The sequence below is a fragment of the Notolepis coatsorum genome (assembly GCF_963971535.1).
Source record: "Notolepis coatsorum genome assembly, chromosome: 6".
NCBI lineage: Eukaryota > Metazoa > Chordata > Actinopteri > Aulopiformes > Paralepididae > Notolepis > Notolepis coatsorum.
Genome location: NC_140170.1, coordinates 185,489,165 through 185,506,437, shown reverse-complemented (window position 1 = coordinate 185,506,437; position 17,273 = coordinate 185,489,165). Strand labels below are relative to the sequence as shown.

At 49.5% G+C, this 17,273-nt stretch overlaps 1 protein-coding gene across 1 annotated transcript in view; it reads left to right on the top strand.

Annotated features, from left to right (window-relative positions):
• The window catches only part of LOC311229892 (filamin-B-like), a gene marked incomplete at its 3' end in the record, with an annotated part of 367,515 nt that overhangs the window by 289,603 nt on the left and 60,639 nt on the right, over positions 1 to 17,273 (top strand). Inside the window, 7 exon segments of the mRNA XM_084315961.1 lie at positions 2,290 to 2,452; positions 3,845 to 4,002; positions 5,895 to 6,062; positions 7,068 to 7,191; positions 10,436 to 10,589; positions 12,891 to 13,080; positions 16,460 to 16,707. Coding sequence (XP_084172087.1) covers positions 2,290 to 2,452; positions 3,845 to 4,002; positions 5,895 to 6,062; positions 7,068 to 7,191; positions 10,436 to 10,589; positions 12,891 to 13,080; positions 16,460 to 16,707 — 1,205 coding nt within the window.

Here is a 17,273-nt window from a genome sequence, read left to right as displayed (position 1 = left end):
CACACAGTTGACGGAATAAAAACAATGCATAAAGTGCAGACGTAAGAATAGGCATAAAATAATTTGCTCAAAGGCATGTTTAACCCCCCCCCCCCCGGAACAGCCAGTCCCCCAACACCCCACACACATCAATCCCCACCACATCTCCATCCAAGACCCCCCCCTGATAAAGCATGTCATGACAAGACACACCCCCTGATGAAGCACGTCATGACAAGACACACCCCTGATGAAGCACGTCATGACGAGACCCCCCCCCCTGATAAAGCACGTCATGACGAGACACACCCCCTGATAAAGCACGTCATGACGAGACCCCCCCCTGATAAAGCACGTCATGACGAGACACCCCCCCTGATAAAGCACGTCATGACAAGACACACCCCCTGATAAAGCACGTCATGACAAGACACACCCCTGATAAAGCACGTCATGACGAGACACACCCCCTGATAAAGCACGTCATGACGAGACACACCCCCTGATAAAGCACGTCATGACAAGACACACCCCCTGATAAAGCACGTCATGACGAGACACACCCCCTGATAAAGCACGTCATGACAAGACACACCCCCTGATAAAGCACGTCATGACAAGACACACCCCCTGATAAAGCATGTCATGACGAGACACACCCCCTGATAAAGCACGTCATGACGAGACCCCCCCCTGATAAAGCACGTCATGACAAGACACCCCCCCCTGATAAAGCACGTCATGACGAGACCCCCCCCCCTGATAAAACACGCCATGACGAGACCCCCCCCCTGATAAAGCACGTCATGACGAGACACCCCCCCTGATAAAGCACGTCATGACGAGACACCCCCCCCTGATAAAGCACGTCATGACGAGACACCCCCCTGATAAAGCACGTCATGACGAGACACACCCCCTGATAAAGCACGTCATGACGAGACACACCCCCTGATAAAACACGCCATGACGAGACCCCCCCCCCTGATAAAGCACGTCATGACGAGACCCCCCCCCCCCTGATAAAGCATGTCATGACGAGACACACCCCCTGATAAAGCACGCCATGACGAGACCCCCCCCCCCTGATAAAGCACGTCATGACAAGACACACCCCCTGATAAAGCACGTCATGACGAGACACACCCCCTGATAAAGCACGTCATGACAAGACACACCCCCTGATAAAGCACGTCATGACGAGACACGCCCCCTGATAAAGCACGTCATGACGAGACACACCCCCTGATAAAGCACGTCATGACGAGACACACCCCCTGATAAAGCACGTCATGACAAGACACACACCCCTGATAAAGCACGTCATGACGAGACACGCCCCCTGATAAAGCACGTCATGACGAGACACACCCCCTGATGAAGCACGTCATGACGAGACACACCCCCTGATAAAGCACGTCATGACGAGACACCCCCCTGATAAAGCACGTCATGACGAGACCCCCCCCCCCCTGATAAAGCACGTCAAGACGAGACCCCCCCCCCCCCCCTGATAAAGCACGTCATGACGAGACACACCCCCTGATAAAGCACGTCATGACGAGACACACCCCCCCCCCCTGATAAAGCACGTCATGACGAGACACACCCCTGATAAAGCACGTCATGACGAGACACACCCCCTGATAAAGCACGTCATGACGAGACACACCCCCTGATAAAGCACGTCATGACGAGACACACCCCTGATAAAGCACGTCATGACGAGACACACCCCCTGATAAAGCACGTCATGACGAGACACCCCCCTGGTAAAGCATGTCATGACGAGACCCCCCCCCCCCCCCTGATAAAGCACGTCATGACGAGACACACCCCCTAATAAAGCACGTCATGACAAGACACACCCCCCCCCCCTGATAAAGCACGTCATGACGAGACACACCCCCTAATAAAGCACGTCATGACAAGACCCCCCCCCCCCCCCCTGATAAAGCACGTCATGACGAGACACACCCCCTAATAAAGCACGTCATGACGACACCCCCCCCCCCCTGATAAAGCACGTCATGACGAGACACACCCCCTGATAAAGCACGTCATGACTGAAGTAAAACACAAACAGCCCGTGTGGCACTCACACTGCCACGCACAGCGTGCCGCCCCCATCTTCCCCGGTCCCGCCCCCACCACCACCACGGGGGGAAACCAGCGACCCCCACGGAGGAACGATGGGCCACGCGCCCCGGATGAATTGGTGGATGGATGAATGAATTGGTAATGATGGATGCATGGATGATAGATTATGGATGGATGTGTGACCGCCTCGCCACGTCTCTTGTGCCCCAGGTGCCCACAGCGTTCAGGTGAAATACGACAACACTCCGGTGCCCAGCTCTCCGTTCAGGGTCCCTGTGACAGAGGGCTCCGACCCCAGCAGGGTGGTGGCGACGGGCCCCGGGCTGGAGCAGGCGTTCACCCACGCACCCAACCACTTCACCATCATCACCAGGTTAGAACACAACACACTAACCACTTCACCATCATCACCAGGTTAGAACACAACACACTGGCTTTACCTTCGCCAGGATGTGAACCTATGGCTGCCGCATTATTGTCTTTTTCACAACGGTGCCAACATAAATCCCTCGGGGGCACAAATCACTCCTCATGTGAGATGGTTGCGGTTAAAGGTGCAGTTCACACAAAGTACAAAAAATAAAAACATTCAGCTCAGACAGGCAGACATCTCTACGGCAGACATCTCTATGGCATATATCTCTATGGCATATATCTCTACGGCAGACATCTCTATAGCAGACATCTCTACGGCAGATATCTCTATAGCAGACATCTCTATAGCAGACATCTCTATAGCAGACATCTCTATAGCAGACATCTCTATAGCAGACATCTCTATAGCAGACATCTCTATAGCAGACATCTCTATAGCAGACATCTCTATAGCAGACATCTCTATAGCAGACATCTCTATGGCAGACATCTCTATAGCAGACATCTCTATAGCAGACATCTCTATAGCAGACATCTCTATGGCAGACATCTCTATGGCAGACATCTCTATGGCAGACATCTCTATGGCAGACATCTCTATGGCAGACATCTCTATGGCAGACATCTCTATGGCAGATATCTCCTATGGCAGATATCTCTATGGCAGACATCTCTATGGCAGATATCTCTATGGCAGATATCTCTATGGCAGACATCTCTATGGCAGACATCTCTATGGCAGACATCTCTATGGCAGACATCTCTATGGCAGACATCTCTATGGCAGACATCTCTATGGCAGATATCTCCTATGGCAGATATCTCTATGGCAGACATCTCTATGGCAGATATCTCTATAGCAGACATCTCTATGGCAGACATCTCTATGGCAGACATCTCTATGGCAGACATCTCTATGGCAGACATCTATAGCAGACATCTCTATGGCAGACATCTCTATGGCAGACATCTCTATGGCAGACATCTCTATGGCAGACATCTCTACGGCAGATATCTCTATAGCAGACATCTCTATAGCAGACATCTCAAACTCTGCAAATCACACCAAACGATCTGGATGGATAGATGGACGAAATGTGTTTTTATTTTGGGTGAACTGCCACTTTAATCTTCTATTTTTGAATATAACAAGCAGTGATGTTAGTTTGTATCTCTCTGTGTGACAGAGCTGATGTTAGTCTGTATCTTTCGGTCTGACAGAGCTGATGTTAGTTTGTATCTCTCGGCCTGACAGAGCTGATGTTAGTTGGTATCTCTCGGCCCGACAGAGCTGATGTTAGTTGGTATCTCTCGGCCGACAGAGCTGATGTTAGTTTGTATCTCTCGGCCCGACAGAGCTGATGTTAGTTTGTATCTCTCTGCCCGACAGAGGGGCGGGCATCGGGGGTGTCATCACTGTGGAGGGTCCGTCGGAATCCAAGATGTCGTGTAAAGACAACAAAGATGGCAGCTGCAGCGTGGAGTACGTCCCCTTCACACCGGGCCTGTACGACGTCAACATCACCTACGGAGCCGTGCCCATCCCTGGTAAGACCCGCCCCCTTCTGGTGTCTCTTCTCCTCTCTTCTCTTCTCTTCTCTTCTCTTCTCTTCTCTTCTCTTCTCTTCTCTTCTCTTCTCTTCTCTTCTCTTCTCTCCTCTTCTCTCCTCTTCTCTCCTCTTCTCTCCTCTTCTCTCCTCTTCTCTCCTCTTCTCTCCTCTTCTCTCCTCTTCTCTCCTCTTCTCTCCTCTTCTCTCCTCTTCTCTCCTCTTCTCTCCTCTTCTCTCCTCTTCTCTCCTCTTCTCTCTCTCTCCTCTCCTCTCCTCTCCTCTCCTCTCCTCTCCTCTCCTCTCCTCTCCTCTCCTCTCCTCTCCTCTCCTCTCCTCTCCTCTCCTCTCCTCTCCTCTCCTCTCCTCTCCTCTCCTCTCCTCTCCTCTCCTCCTCTCCTCTCCTCTCCTCTCCTCTCCTCTCCTCTCCTCTCTCTTCTCTTCTCTTCTCTCCTCTTTTCTTCTCTCCTCTCCTCCTCTCCCTTCTCCTCTCCTAGACTCCTAAATGGAGCAATGTGTATTCCCTCACAACATCATACTGTTTATTTCCTGATGACATCACGTCGTTTTGAGTTTACACTTCCGCAGATTAGCCCTCAGTGTTTTTATTGGCTGTAGTTGAAAGTTGCGGTTGCTGTTATTGGCTGAATTTAAAAGATGTGGTGGTTTTTAACAGACTTTCTCCGGGAAAGGAACCGCTTGTCTCCTCGTAAAAAACCCTTTCACTGACTGATGCTGAGCTGTGCTTTCAGTGAGGAGGGAGAGAGGGAGAGGTGGAGGGAGAGGAGGGAGGGAGGTGGAGGGAGGGAGACGGGTGGGAGGGAGAGGTGGAGGAAGAGGTGGAGGAAGAGGTGGAGGGAGAGGTGGAGGGAGAGGAGGGAGGGAGGTGGAGGGAGAGAGGTGGGAGGGAGAGGTGGAGGGAGAGGAGGGAGGGAGAGGCGGAGGGAGGGAGAGGTGGAGGGAGGGAGGTGGAGGAAGAGGGGGGAGGGAGGTGGAGGAAAAGGAGGGAGGGAGAGGTGGAGGAAGAGGGGGGGGGGTTTGTGAGTTTAGTTTATTCATTCTTTATATTTTTCTTTTAAAACAAGACACAGTACAATACGATCTTTGCTGCTCAAGTTTCAAATTCAAAATTCAAGTTTCTTTATTAGTTGTCATACAGAAATACAGGATACTTTTGTATGAAATGCTTCTTTCTGTTTTGCTCCTGAGAGTGTGCTAGGTAAAGATGGATAATTATAAAAAGTATAATAAGTGTAAAATAGAAAGTCAAGTACTTAAACAAGTGTAAACAAGACAAACATTTTCAATATACATATGTACAATATACAATGCAGAGTAGTTACAGTACAATATAAATGGGATGAGGTAGCTTGTGGTGCCACCTTGTGGTCGTAAGGTAAGGTGCAAGGCGTGGCTATGTGCAATGAGTTGCCAATAAATATAAAGTGCGTTAGTGTCTAAAGTGTGTAAAGTGGGTGCTACAGTGAGTTGTCCATTTAAAGTGGGTGTGTGTGCGCTGTGAGTGTGTTTGATGGTTTGTTACATAGTGTTAATTGTCATTGAGCATCCTGATGGCCTGGGGATAGAAGCTCTTTCTGAGTCTCTCTGTGCTTGCCATGAAATATAATATAATATAATCAATATAATTGAAATATCATTTTGATTCCCAGTAAAATATGTTGTTCGTGCATTTCATAATGACTCTCTCTGTCCCCCCTCTCACCACCTCTCATCCCTCTCTCTCTCTTTCTCATCCCCTCTTTCTCCTTCCCTCTCACTTTCTCTCACTTTCTCTCACACACATATACACACTCTATCTCTCTTTCTCTCTCTTTCTCGCTCTCTCTCTCTCTCTCTCTCTCTCTCTCTCTCTCTCTCTCTCCCCCTCCACAGGCAGTCCATTCAGGGTGCCAGTGAAAGACGTGGTGGACTCCAGTAAGGTCAAAGTGTCCGGTCCCGGGGTGGGGTCAGGGGTCAGGGCCGGCGTCCCACAATCCTTCACTGTGGACTGCAGCAAGGCTGGTGTGGCCCCGCTGGCCGTGTGCGTCACTGCGGCTAAAGGTGAACATCACTGCAATCAGAAGGAGCTGACGATGTCGCCTTGATTCAGGAAACCTCACCTAATCTGTGTGTGTGTCTGTCTGTGTGTCTGTCTGTGTGTGTCTCTGTGTGTCTCTGTGTGTGTCTCTGTGTGTGTCTCTGTGTGTCTCTGTGTGTGTCTCTGTGTGTCTCTGTGTGTCTCTGTGTGTGTCTCTGTGTGTCTCTGTGTGTGTCTCTGTGTGTCTCTGTGTGTCTCTCTGTGTGTCTCTGTGTGTCTCTGTGTGTGTCTCTGTGTGTCTCTGTGTGTCTCTGTGTGTCTCTGTGTCTCTGTGTCTCTGTGTGTCTCTGTGTGTCTCTGTGTGTCCCTGTGTCCCTGTGTCTCTGTGTGTCTCTGTGTCTCTCTGTGTCTCTCTGTGTCTCTCTGTGTGTCTCTGTGTGTGTCTCTGTGTGTCTCTGTGTGTCTCTGTGTGTCTCTGTGTGTGTCTCTGTGTGTCTCTGTGTGTCTCTGTGTGTCTCTGTGTCTCTGTGTGTCTCTGTGTGTCCCTGTGTCTCTGTGTCTCTGTGTCTCTGTGTGTCTCTGTGTGTCTCTGTGTGTCTCTGTGTCTCTCTGTGTCTCTCTGTGTCTCTCTGTGTGTCTCTGTGTGTCTCTGTGTGTCTCTGTCTCTCTGTGTGTCTCTGTGTGTCTCTGTGTGTCTCTGTCTCTCTGTGTGTCTCTGTCTCTGTGTGTCTCTGTGTGTCTGTGTGTCTCTGTGTGTCTGTGTGTCTCTGTGTGTCTCTGTGTCTCTGTGTCTCTGTGTCTCTGTGTCTCTGTGTCTCTGTCTCTCTGTGTGTCTCTCTGTGTCTCTGTGTGTCTCTGTGTGTGTCTGTGTGTCTCTGTGTGTCTCTGTGTCTCTGTGTGTCTCTGTGTGTCTCTGTGTGTCTCTGTGTGTCTCTGTGTGTCTCTGTGTCTCTGTGTGTCTCTGTGTCTCTGTGTGTCTGTGTGTCTCTGTGTGTCTCTGTGTGTCTCCGTGTGTCTCTGTGTGTCAGGTCTTGCTGAGCCAGTTGACGTCACAGACAACGGTGATGGAACCCACTCTGTGTCCTACACGCCTACGCTGGAGGGACCCTACTCTGTAGCCGTGAAGTATGCAGATGAGGACATTCCTCGCAGGTAACGCATGCTCTCTCCTCTCCTCTCCTGTCCTCTCCTCTCCTCTTCAGACTAAAACACTCTCCTATCCTCTCCTCTCCTCTTCAGACTAAAACTCTCTCCTCTCCTCTTCAGACTAAAACTCTCTCCTCTCTCCTCTCCTCTTCAGACTAAAACTCTCTCCTCTCCTCTTCAGACTAAAACTCTCTCCTCTCCTCTTCAGACTAAAACTCTCTCCTCTCCTCTCCTCTTCAGACTAAAACTCTCCTCTCCTCTTCAGACTAAAACTCTCTCCTCTCTCCTCTCCTCTTCAGACTAAAACTCTCTCCTCTCCTCTTCAGACTAAAACTCTCTCCTCTTCAGACTAAAACTCTCTCCTCTCCTCTTCAGACTAAAACTCTCTCCTCTCTCCTCTCCTCTTCAGACTAAAACTCTCTCCTCTCCTCTTCAGACTAAAACTCTCTCCGCTCCTCTTCAGACTAAAACTCTCTCCTCTCCTCTCCTCTTCAGACTAAAACTCTCCTCTCCTCTTCAGACTAAAACTCTCTCCTCTCCTCTTCAGACTAAAACTCTCTCCTCTCCTCTTCAGACTAAAACTCTCCTCTCTCCTCTCCTCTCCTCTTCAGACTAAAACTCTCCTCTCCTCTTCAGACTAAAACTCTCTCCTCTCCTCTCCTCAGACTAAAACTCTCTCCTCTCCTCTCCTCAGACTAAAACACTCCTCTCCTCTCTAAAACACTCTCCTCTCCTCTCTAAAACACTCTCCTCTGCTCTCCTCACTAAAACACTCTCCTCTCCTCTCCTCACTAAAACACTCTCCTCTCCTCTCCCCTAAAACACCCCTCTCCTCACTAAAACACCCCTCTCCTCACTAAAACACTCTCCTCTCCTCACTAAAACACTCTCCTCTCCTCACTAAAACACTCCTCTCCTCTCCTCTCCTCACTAAAACAATCTCCTCTCCTCTCCTCACTAAAACACTCCTCTCCTCTCCTCTCCTCACTAAAACAATCTCCTCTCCTCTCCTCACTAAAACACTCCTCTCCTCTCCTCACTAAAACACTCTTCTCCTCTCCTCTCCTCACTAAAACACTCTCCTCTCCTCTCCTCTCCTCACTAAAACACTCTCCTCTGCTCTCCTCTCCTCACTAAAACACTCTCCTCTCCTCTGCTCTCTTCACTAAAACACTCTCCTCTCCTCTCCTCACTAAAACACTCTCCTCTCATCTCCTCTCCTCACTAAAACACTCTCCTCTCCTCTCCTCACTAAAACACTCTCCTCTCCTCTCCTCTCCTCACTAAAACACTCTCCTCTCCTCTCCTCACTAAAACACTCTCCTCTCCTCTCCTCTCCTCTCCTCACTAAAACACTCTCCTCTCCTCTCCTCACTAAAACACTCTCCTCTCCTCTCCTCTCCTCTCCTCACTAAAACACTCTCCTCTCCTCTCCTCTCCTCTCCTCACTAAAACACTCTCCTCTCCTCTGCTCTCTTCACTAAAACACTCTCCTCTGCTCTCTTCACTAAAACACTCCTCTACTCTCCTCACTAAAACACTCTACTCTCCTCACTAAAACACTCTACTCTCCTCACTAAAACACTCTCCTCTCCTCTCCTCACTAAAACACTCTCCTCTCCTCTCCTCACTAAAACACCCCTCTCCTCACTAAAACACTCTCCTCTCCTCACTAAAACACTCTCCTCTCCTCTCCTCACTAAAACACTCTTCTCCTCTCCTCACTAAAACACTCTCCTCTCCTCACTAAAACACTCTCCTCTCCTCACTAAAACACTCTCCTCTCCTCTCCTCACTAAAACACTCTTCTCCTCTCCTCACTAAAACACTCTCCTCTCCTCACTAAAACACTCTCCTCTCTTCACTAAAACACTCTCCTCTGCTCTCTTCACTAAAACACTCTCCTCTCCTCTCCTCACTAAAACACTCTTCTCCTCTCCTCACTAAAACACTCTCCTCTCCTCACTAAAACACTCTCCTCTCTTCACTAAAACACTCTCCTCTGCTCTCTTCACTAAAACACTCTCCTCTCCTCTGCTCTCTTCACTAAAACACTCTCCTCTGCTCTCTTCACTAAAACACTCCTCTCCTCACTAAAACACTCTCCTCTGCTCTCTTCACTAAAACACTCTACTCTCCTCACTAAAACACTCTCCTCTCCTCACTAAAACACTCTCCTCTCCTCTCCTCACTAAAACACTCTCCTCTCCTCACTAAAACACTCTACTCTCCTCACTAAAACACTCTACTCTCCTCACTAAAACACTCTACTCTCCTCACTAAAACACTCTACTCTCCTCACTAAAACACTCTACTCTCCTCACTAAAACACTCTACTCTCCTCACTAAAACACTCTCCTCTCCTCTCCTCACTAAAACACTCATCTCCTCTCCTCTCTAAAATACTCTCCTCTCCTCTCCTCACTAAAACACTCTCCTCTCCTCACTAAAACACTCTACTCTCCTCACTAAAACACTCATCTCCTCTCCTCTCCTCACTAAAACACTCCTCTCCTCTCCTGACTAAAACACTCTCCTCTCCTCTCCTCTTCAGACTAAAACACTCTCCTCTCCTCTCCTCTTCAGACTAAAACACTCTCCTCTCCTCTCCTCTTCAGACTAAAACACTCTCCTCTCCTCTCCTCTTCAGACTAAAACACTCCTCTCCTCACTAAAACCCTCCTCTCTCCTTTCCTCACTAAAACTCTCTCCTCTCCTCTCCTCTCCTCTCCTCTCCTCACTAAAACACTCTCCTCTCCTCTCCTCACTAAAACACTCTCCTCTCCTCTCCTCACTAAAACACTCTCCTCTCCTCTCCTCACTAAAACACTCCTCTCCTCTCCTCACTAAAACACTCCTCTCCTCTCCTCTCCTCACTAAAACACTCCTCTCCTCTCCTCTCCTCACTAAAACACTCCTCTCCTCTCCTCACTAAAACACTCTCCTCTCCTCTCCTCACTAAAACACTCTCCTCTCCTCACTAAAACACTCTCCTCTCCCCCCTCTCCTCTCCTCTCTTCTGCTCTCCTCTCCTCTCCTCACTAAAACACTCTCCTCTCCTCTCTTCTGCTCTCCTCTCCTCTCCTCACTAAAACACTCTGCTCTCCTCTCTTCTGCTCTCCTCTCCTCTCCTCACTAAAACACTCTCCTCTCCTCTCTTCTGCTCTCCTCTCCTCTCCTCACTAAAACACTCTCCTCTCCTCTCTTCTGCTCTCCTCTCCTCTCCTCACTAAAACACTCTCCTCTCCAGTCCCTTCAGGCTGCGCGTCCTCCCCACCCACGATGCCAGTAAGGTTCGAGCCAGCGGTCCTGGTCTGACTACAGGAGTACCGGCCAGCTTCCCTGTGGAGTTCAACATCGACGCCAAGGACGCAGGCCAGGCACCGCTCACGGTCCTCATCACTGTGAGCTCAAACACACGCCAGGCTTCATTTAGAAAGAGGTCTTTCTTCCAGCTCACAGCTCCGGGGTTGTCACCAGCTTGGCTGGCCGTCTGCACTAATACAATTGGCAGTATCAGAGGGTGGGAAAGCTGGCGGAGTGGGTCCGGGTCGTTGTAAACAGCGACTCCTACAGTTCGGTCGGGGCGACTGCTCAGCGCGGATAGGATCTAAGGGCGGTAGTGTGATCCTTCCACACGCTACGCCCTCTCAGTGAGAGTCCGCGCTGCCAGGTGAAAAGAAGCGGTTGATTGGCTAGACGTGTGTCGGAGGAAGCACGTGATAGCCTCCACTCTCCCAGACCGACTGTGGGGGGTAAGTGCGCAGCGACCAGGAAGGGGATTGGGAATTGGCATACGACTAACATTGGGATGGGAGAAAATCGGAGGAAAAAGGAGGGGGAAAAAGATCAATAAAAAAAATAAAAAAATAAAGAGGTCTTTCTTAATAATAATAACTTTATTTGTATAGCACTTTTCATACAGAAATTGCAGTTCAAAGTGCTTCACAACAGTAAAAACGACAGTCATAAGCGAGCATAAACATTTTATAAAAAAGGATAGAGCGGTAGCAAGGTCAGGTAAATCAGTGTTTTTCAGTAATACAAATAATAAAATAGAATAGATTAGATGGAGTAAAAAAAGTGCACTTTGATTCAGTTTCTTCCCCTTTTTGAATTGGAACATTAGTTAGAATAAATGTATTTTATAAGGTATCTCGAAGCACTTTACAGACATTGCATTACAGTACGTGGACAGACACAGTACATGGACTTTTACAATGACAACATGGTGGGGATACTACAGAGAAAGGGAGACAGCTTAGAAACAAGACGGAACATTTTAAAATAAATAATAATAATAATTTAATTATAATACTAAAATATAGGTGTGTACAGATGTGAACATCTAAGTGATGCAGGGGTTGGGGGGTCAGGAGTGAGGAGGGTATGCAGGTTGAACAGGTGGGTTTTGAGGTGGGACTTGAATGTTTCTACGGATGGGGTTTCTGTGATGTGTGATGGCAGCTGATTCCAGAGTCGGGAGCAGAGGAGGAGAATGATTCGTCTTCTGTGGACTTGAGGCTGATTTTAACAACGTGTAGACGAGCGAGTGGTGTTGTTCACATAGTTACCTGAAGACAACAACGTGATGAATTATACTGAGCGAAGCCAACAGCACGGCTCTCTGACTTGTTTTAGGACTTTTCGGATAACAATGGAGTACTTTTCTTTTTTTATCCACTTTTTCTCCTTTTTCAGTTTTTCTCCCATCCCAATTTTAGTCGTGCCAATTCCCCCCTCCCCTGTCTTGATCGTTGCTCGCATGTGCCCCCCACTTGGTCGTAGGGAGGCTTGAAGAATCTATCGCATGTCCCCTCTGATACATGCGGAGTCAGCCAGCTACTTCTTTTCACCTGCCAGCGCGGACTCTCATTGGCGAGGTGTAACGTGTGGGAGGCTCACACTACCCTCGCCATCTCCTGTCCTTGCTGTGCAGGCGCCCTGACCGACCTGTAGGAGTCGCTGTTTACAATGACCAGATTACCACCCATCGACTTCCCCCCCCCCCCCCCTCCCGCTGACTCTGCCAATTGAGTCAGTATGGCGGCCGGCCCAAGCCGGAGGCACCGCTGACAGCCGGATTCGATACCGGTGTCTCACGCGTAGGTGACGAGTGCTTAGACCGCTGCGCCACCCAGCCGCCCGGGTAACAATGGAGTTCTATGACTTCTGGTTCTGAGCTATGATCTGGTGTTGGCTGGTTGGACTCTTTTATAATAAAACACCAGACACTTGGGCCCTAATGATGAGGATCATAAGCGTTCAATCATGAAACCCACTCCCATTGCCAAAAGAAAGTCTAACGTGCTTATATTTGCATGCCTTATCATTTAACCCTTTCACTGCCATGCTACAGAAGGTTAACCCTTTACTATCACACTACCGACGGTTACCTTCTTCCAAGGGTTAACCTTCTGTAGTGTGGCAGTGAAAGGGTTAACCTTCTGTAGTGTGGCAGTGAAAGGGTTAACCTTCTGTAGTGTGGCAGTGAAAGGGTTAACCTTCTGTAGTGTGGCAGTGAAAGTGTTAACCGGCTGTCGTGTGGCAGTGAAAGGGTTAACCGTTTGGTAGTGCGGCAGTGAAAGGGTTAATAAACATGTTGTATTTGGAAATAAATCCTTTTTGAATTGTAACGTTTCAGCGGCAGCAGAGGGGGTCGTTTAATTAATAAATAAATGTTGTGTGCGTCTCCCCCGCGTCAGGACCAAGACGGTAAGGCCAAGAGGACCAGTGTCCGTGACAACGGAGACGGGACGTACAGCGCCTCCTACGTGCCGGACAGGGCGGGGCGCTACACCGTCGTCATCAAATACGGAGGAGACGAGATCCCTGCGTCGCCGTACCGAGTGAGAGCCACCGCGACCGGAGACGCCAGCAAGTGTACCGTTACCGGTAAGACAGCAAGGGTAGCGTTACTGGTAAGACAGCAAGGGTAGCGTTACAGGTAAGACAGCAAGTGTAGCGTTACAGGTAAGACAGCAAGTGTAGCGTTACAGGTAAGAGAGCAAGTGTACCGTTACCGGTAAGACAGCAAGTGTAGCGTTACCGGTAAGAGAGCAAGTGTACCGTTACCGGTAAGACGGCGAGTGTAGCGTTACCGGTAAGACGGCGAGTGTAGCGTTACAGGTAAGAGAGCGAGTGTAGCGTTACCGGTAAGACGGCGAGTGTACCGTTACCGGTAAGATGGCGAGTGTACCGTTACAGGTAAGACAGCAAGTGTAGCGTTACCGGTAAGAGAGCGAGTGTAGCGTTACAGGTAAGACGGCAAGTGTAGTGTTACCGGTAAGAGAGCAAGTGTAGCGTTACAGGTAAGACAGCAAGTGTAGCGTTACCGGTAAGAGAGCAAGTGTACCGTTACCGGTAAGACAGCAAGTGTACCGTTACCGGTAAGACGGCGAGTGTAGAGTTACCGGTAAGAGAGCAAGTGTAGCGTTACCGGTAAGACAGCAAGTGTACCGTTACCGGTAAGACAGCAAGTGTACCGTTACCGGTAAGACGGCGAGTGTAGAGTTACCGGTAAGAGAGCAAGTGTAGCGTTACAGGTAAGACGGCGAGTGTAGCGTTACCGGTAAGAGAGCAAGTGTAGCGTTACCGGTAAGACGGCGAGTGTAGAGTTACCGGTAAGAGAGCAAGTGTAGCGTTACCGGTAAGACAGCAAGTGTACCGTTACCGGTAAGACAGCAAGTGTACCGTTACCGGTAAGACGGCGAGTGTAGAGTTACCGGTAAGAGAGCAAGTGTAGCGTTACAGGTAAGACAGCGAGTGTAGCGTTACCGGTAAGAGAGCAAGTGTAGCGTTACCGGTAAGACGGCGAGTGTAGAGTTACAGGTAAGACAGCAAGTGTACCGTTACCGGTAAGAGGGCGAGTGTAGAGTTACAGGTAAGACGGCAAGTGTAGCGTTACCGGTAAGACGGAGAGTGTAGCGTTACAGGTAAGACAGCGAGTGTAGCGTTACCGGTAAGATGGCGAGTGTAGCGTTACAGGTAAGACAGCGAGTGTAGCGTTACCGGTAAGATGGCGAGTGTACCGTTACAGGTAAGACAGCGAGTGTAGCGTTACCGGTAAGATGGCGAGTGTACCGTTACAGGTAAGACAGCGAGTGTAGCGTTACCGGTAAGATGGCGAGTGTACCGTTACAGGTAAGACAGCGAGTGTAGCGTTACCGGTAAGATGGCAAGTGTAGCGTTACCGGTAAGACGGCGAGTGTAGCGTTACCGGTAAGAGAGCAAGTGTAGCATTACAGGTAAGACGGCAAGTGTAGCGTTACCGGTAAGACGGCAAGTGTAGCGTTACCGGTAAGAGAGCAAGTGTAGCGTTACCGGTAAGAGAGCAAGTGTAGCGTTACCGGTAAGACGGCAAGTGTAGCGTTACCGGTAAGACGGCAAGTGTAGCGTTACCGGTAAGAGAGCAAGTGTAGCGTTACAGGTAAGAGAGCAAGTGTAGCGTTACCGGTAAGACGGCAAGTGTAGCGTTACCGGTAAGACGGCAAGTGTAGCGTTACCGGTAAGACAGCAAGTGTAGCGTTACCGGTAAGACAGCAAGGGTAGCGTTACAGGTAAGAGAGCAAGTGTAGCGTTACAGGTAAGACAGCGAGTGTAGCGTTACAGGTAAGACAGCAAGTGTAGCGTTACAGGTAAGACAGCGAGTGTAGCGTTACAGGTAAGACTGCAAGTGTAGCGTTACAGGTAAGACGGCGAGTGTAGCGTTACAGGTAAGACAGCAAGTGTAGCGTTACAGGTAAGAGAGCAAGTGTAGCGTTACAGGTAAGACAGCGAGTGTAGCGTTACAGGTAAGACAGCAAGTGTAGCGTTACAGGTAAGAGAGCAAGTATAGCGTTACAGGTAAGACAGCGAGTGTAGCGTTACAGGTAAGAGAGCAAGTGTAGCGTTACCGGTAAGACAGCAAGTGTAGCGTTACAGGTAAGAGAGCAAGTGTAGCGTTACAGGTAAGACAGCGAGTGTAGCGTTACAGGTAAGAGAGCAAGTGTAGCGTTACAGGTAAGACAGCGAGTGTAGCGTTACAGGTAAGACGGCAAGTGTAGCGTTACCGGTAAGACAGCAAGTGTAGCGTTACAGGTAAGAGAGCAAGTGTAGCGTTACCGGTAAGACAGCAAGTGTAGCGTTACCGGTAAGACAGCAAGTGTAGCGTTACAGGTAAGACGGCAAGTGTAGCGTTACCGGTAAGACAGCAAGTGTAGCGTTACAGGTAAGACGGCAAGTGTAGCGTTACAGGTAAGAGAGCAAGTGTAGCGTTACAGGTAAGACAGCAAGTGTAGCGTTACCGGTAAGACGGCAAGTGTAGCGTTACCGGTAAGAGAGCAAGTGTAGCGTTACCCGTAAGACAGCGAGTGTAGCGTTACAGGTAAGACAGCAAGTGTAGCGTTACAGGTAAGACAGCAAGTGTAGCGTTACAGGTAAGACAGCGAGTGTAGCGTTACAGGTAAGACAGCGAGTGTAGCGTTACCGGTAAGACAGCAAGTGTAGCGTTACCGGTAAGACAGCAAGTGTAGCGTTACCGGTAAGACAGCAAGTGTAGCGTTACAGGTAAGATGGCGAGTGTAGCGTTACAGGTAAGACAGTAAGTGTAGCGTTACAGGTAAGACAGCGAGTGTAGCGTTACAGGTAAGACGGCGAGTGTAGCGTTACCGGTAAGACAGCGAGTGTAGCGTTACAGGTAAGACAGCGAGTGTAGCGTTACCGGTAAGACAGCGAGTGTACCGTTACAGGTAAGACGGCAAGTGTAGCGTTACAGGTGAGACGGAGACATTTAATTAGATCAATGTTTATCGCATCATTAGCTGTGAAACATCTCACGTAGGCAGGATTTCATAATCCTGCTCGCTCACTCACTCATGGGGGGACATGGGGGGGCGACAGTGGCTCAGGAGGTAGAGCGGTCATCTGGTAATCGGAAGCTTCCGTCTGCTCCGTGTCGAAGTGACCCTTGACCCCTAACTGCTCCCGATGAGCAGGTCGGCACCTCGCATGGTCGCCTCCGCCGTCGGTCTGAATGTGCGAGTGAACGGGTGAATGTGAGGCATAAGTTGTAAAGCGCTTTGGATAAATATAAATGCTGTCCATTTATCACTCACTCACTCACTCACTCACTCACTCACTCACTCACTCACTCACTCACTCACTCACTCACTGAACACCATGTGCACCTTAATTCACTTTATATGGCAAGTGAGCAATAAGTGAATGATGGATTGAATAACTGACTGACTGTCTGGTGATTGATTGATTGATTGATTGATTGATTGGCTCCCAGGTCCCGGTGTCGGTCCCACGGTGGCCATCGGCGAGGAGCTGGGTCTGGTGGTGGACGCTAAGGCCGCCGGGAAGGGCAAGGTGTGCTGCGTGGTGGTGCAGGCCGACGGCAGCGAGGTGGACGCGGAGGTGAGGGAGAACGAGGACGGCACCTTCGACATCTTCTACACCGCGCCGGCGCCGGGCAGCTACGTCATCTACGTGCGCTTCGGGGGAGAGAACATCCCACGCAGTCCCCTCAAAGTCCTGGTGAGAACCACACACAGAACCACGCAGTCCCCTCAAAGTCCTGGTGAGAACCACACACAGAACCACACAGTCCCCTCAAAGTCCTGGTGAGAACCACACAGTCCTCTCAACTAGGGATGTTCGATATCCGATATACCGATATTGTCCAACTCTTAATTTCCGATACCGATATATGCGGGGTTCCCCCCCCCCCAAAAACACAACATTATGCATACTTTTCACAATAAATTAAATAAGAATTTGATCTTACTTGCTTGCCTGGGTAAATAAAGGTTAAATAAATGTAAAGAGAATTTTTTTTTCTTTTTTTTGAAAACCGATACCGATAATTTTCGATGTCACATTTTAACGCCAATATCGGCCGATTAATATCGGACATCCCTACTTTTAACCCTTTCACTGCCACACTACAGAAGGTTACCGTCGGTAGTGTGATAGTAAAGGGTTAACCTTCTGTAGTGTGGCAGTGAAAGGGTTAACCTTCTGTAGTGTGGCAGTGAAAGGGTTATAACCTGCTGTTGTGTGGCAGTGAAAGGGTTAAAGTCGTGGTGAGAACGGTCACCGGT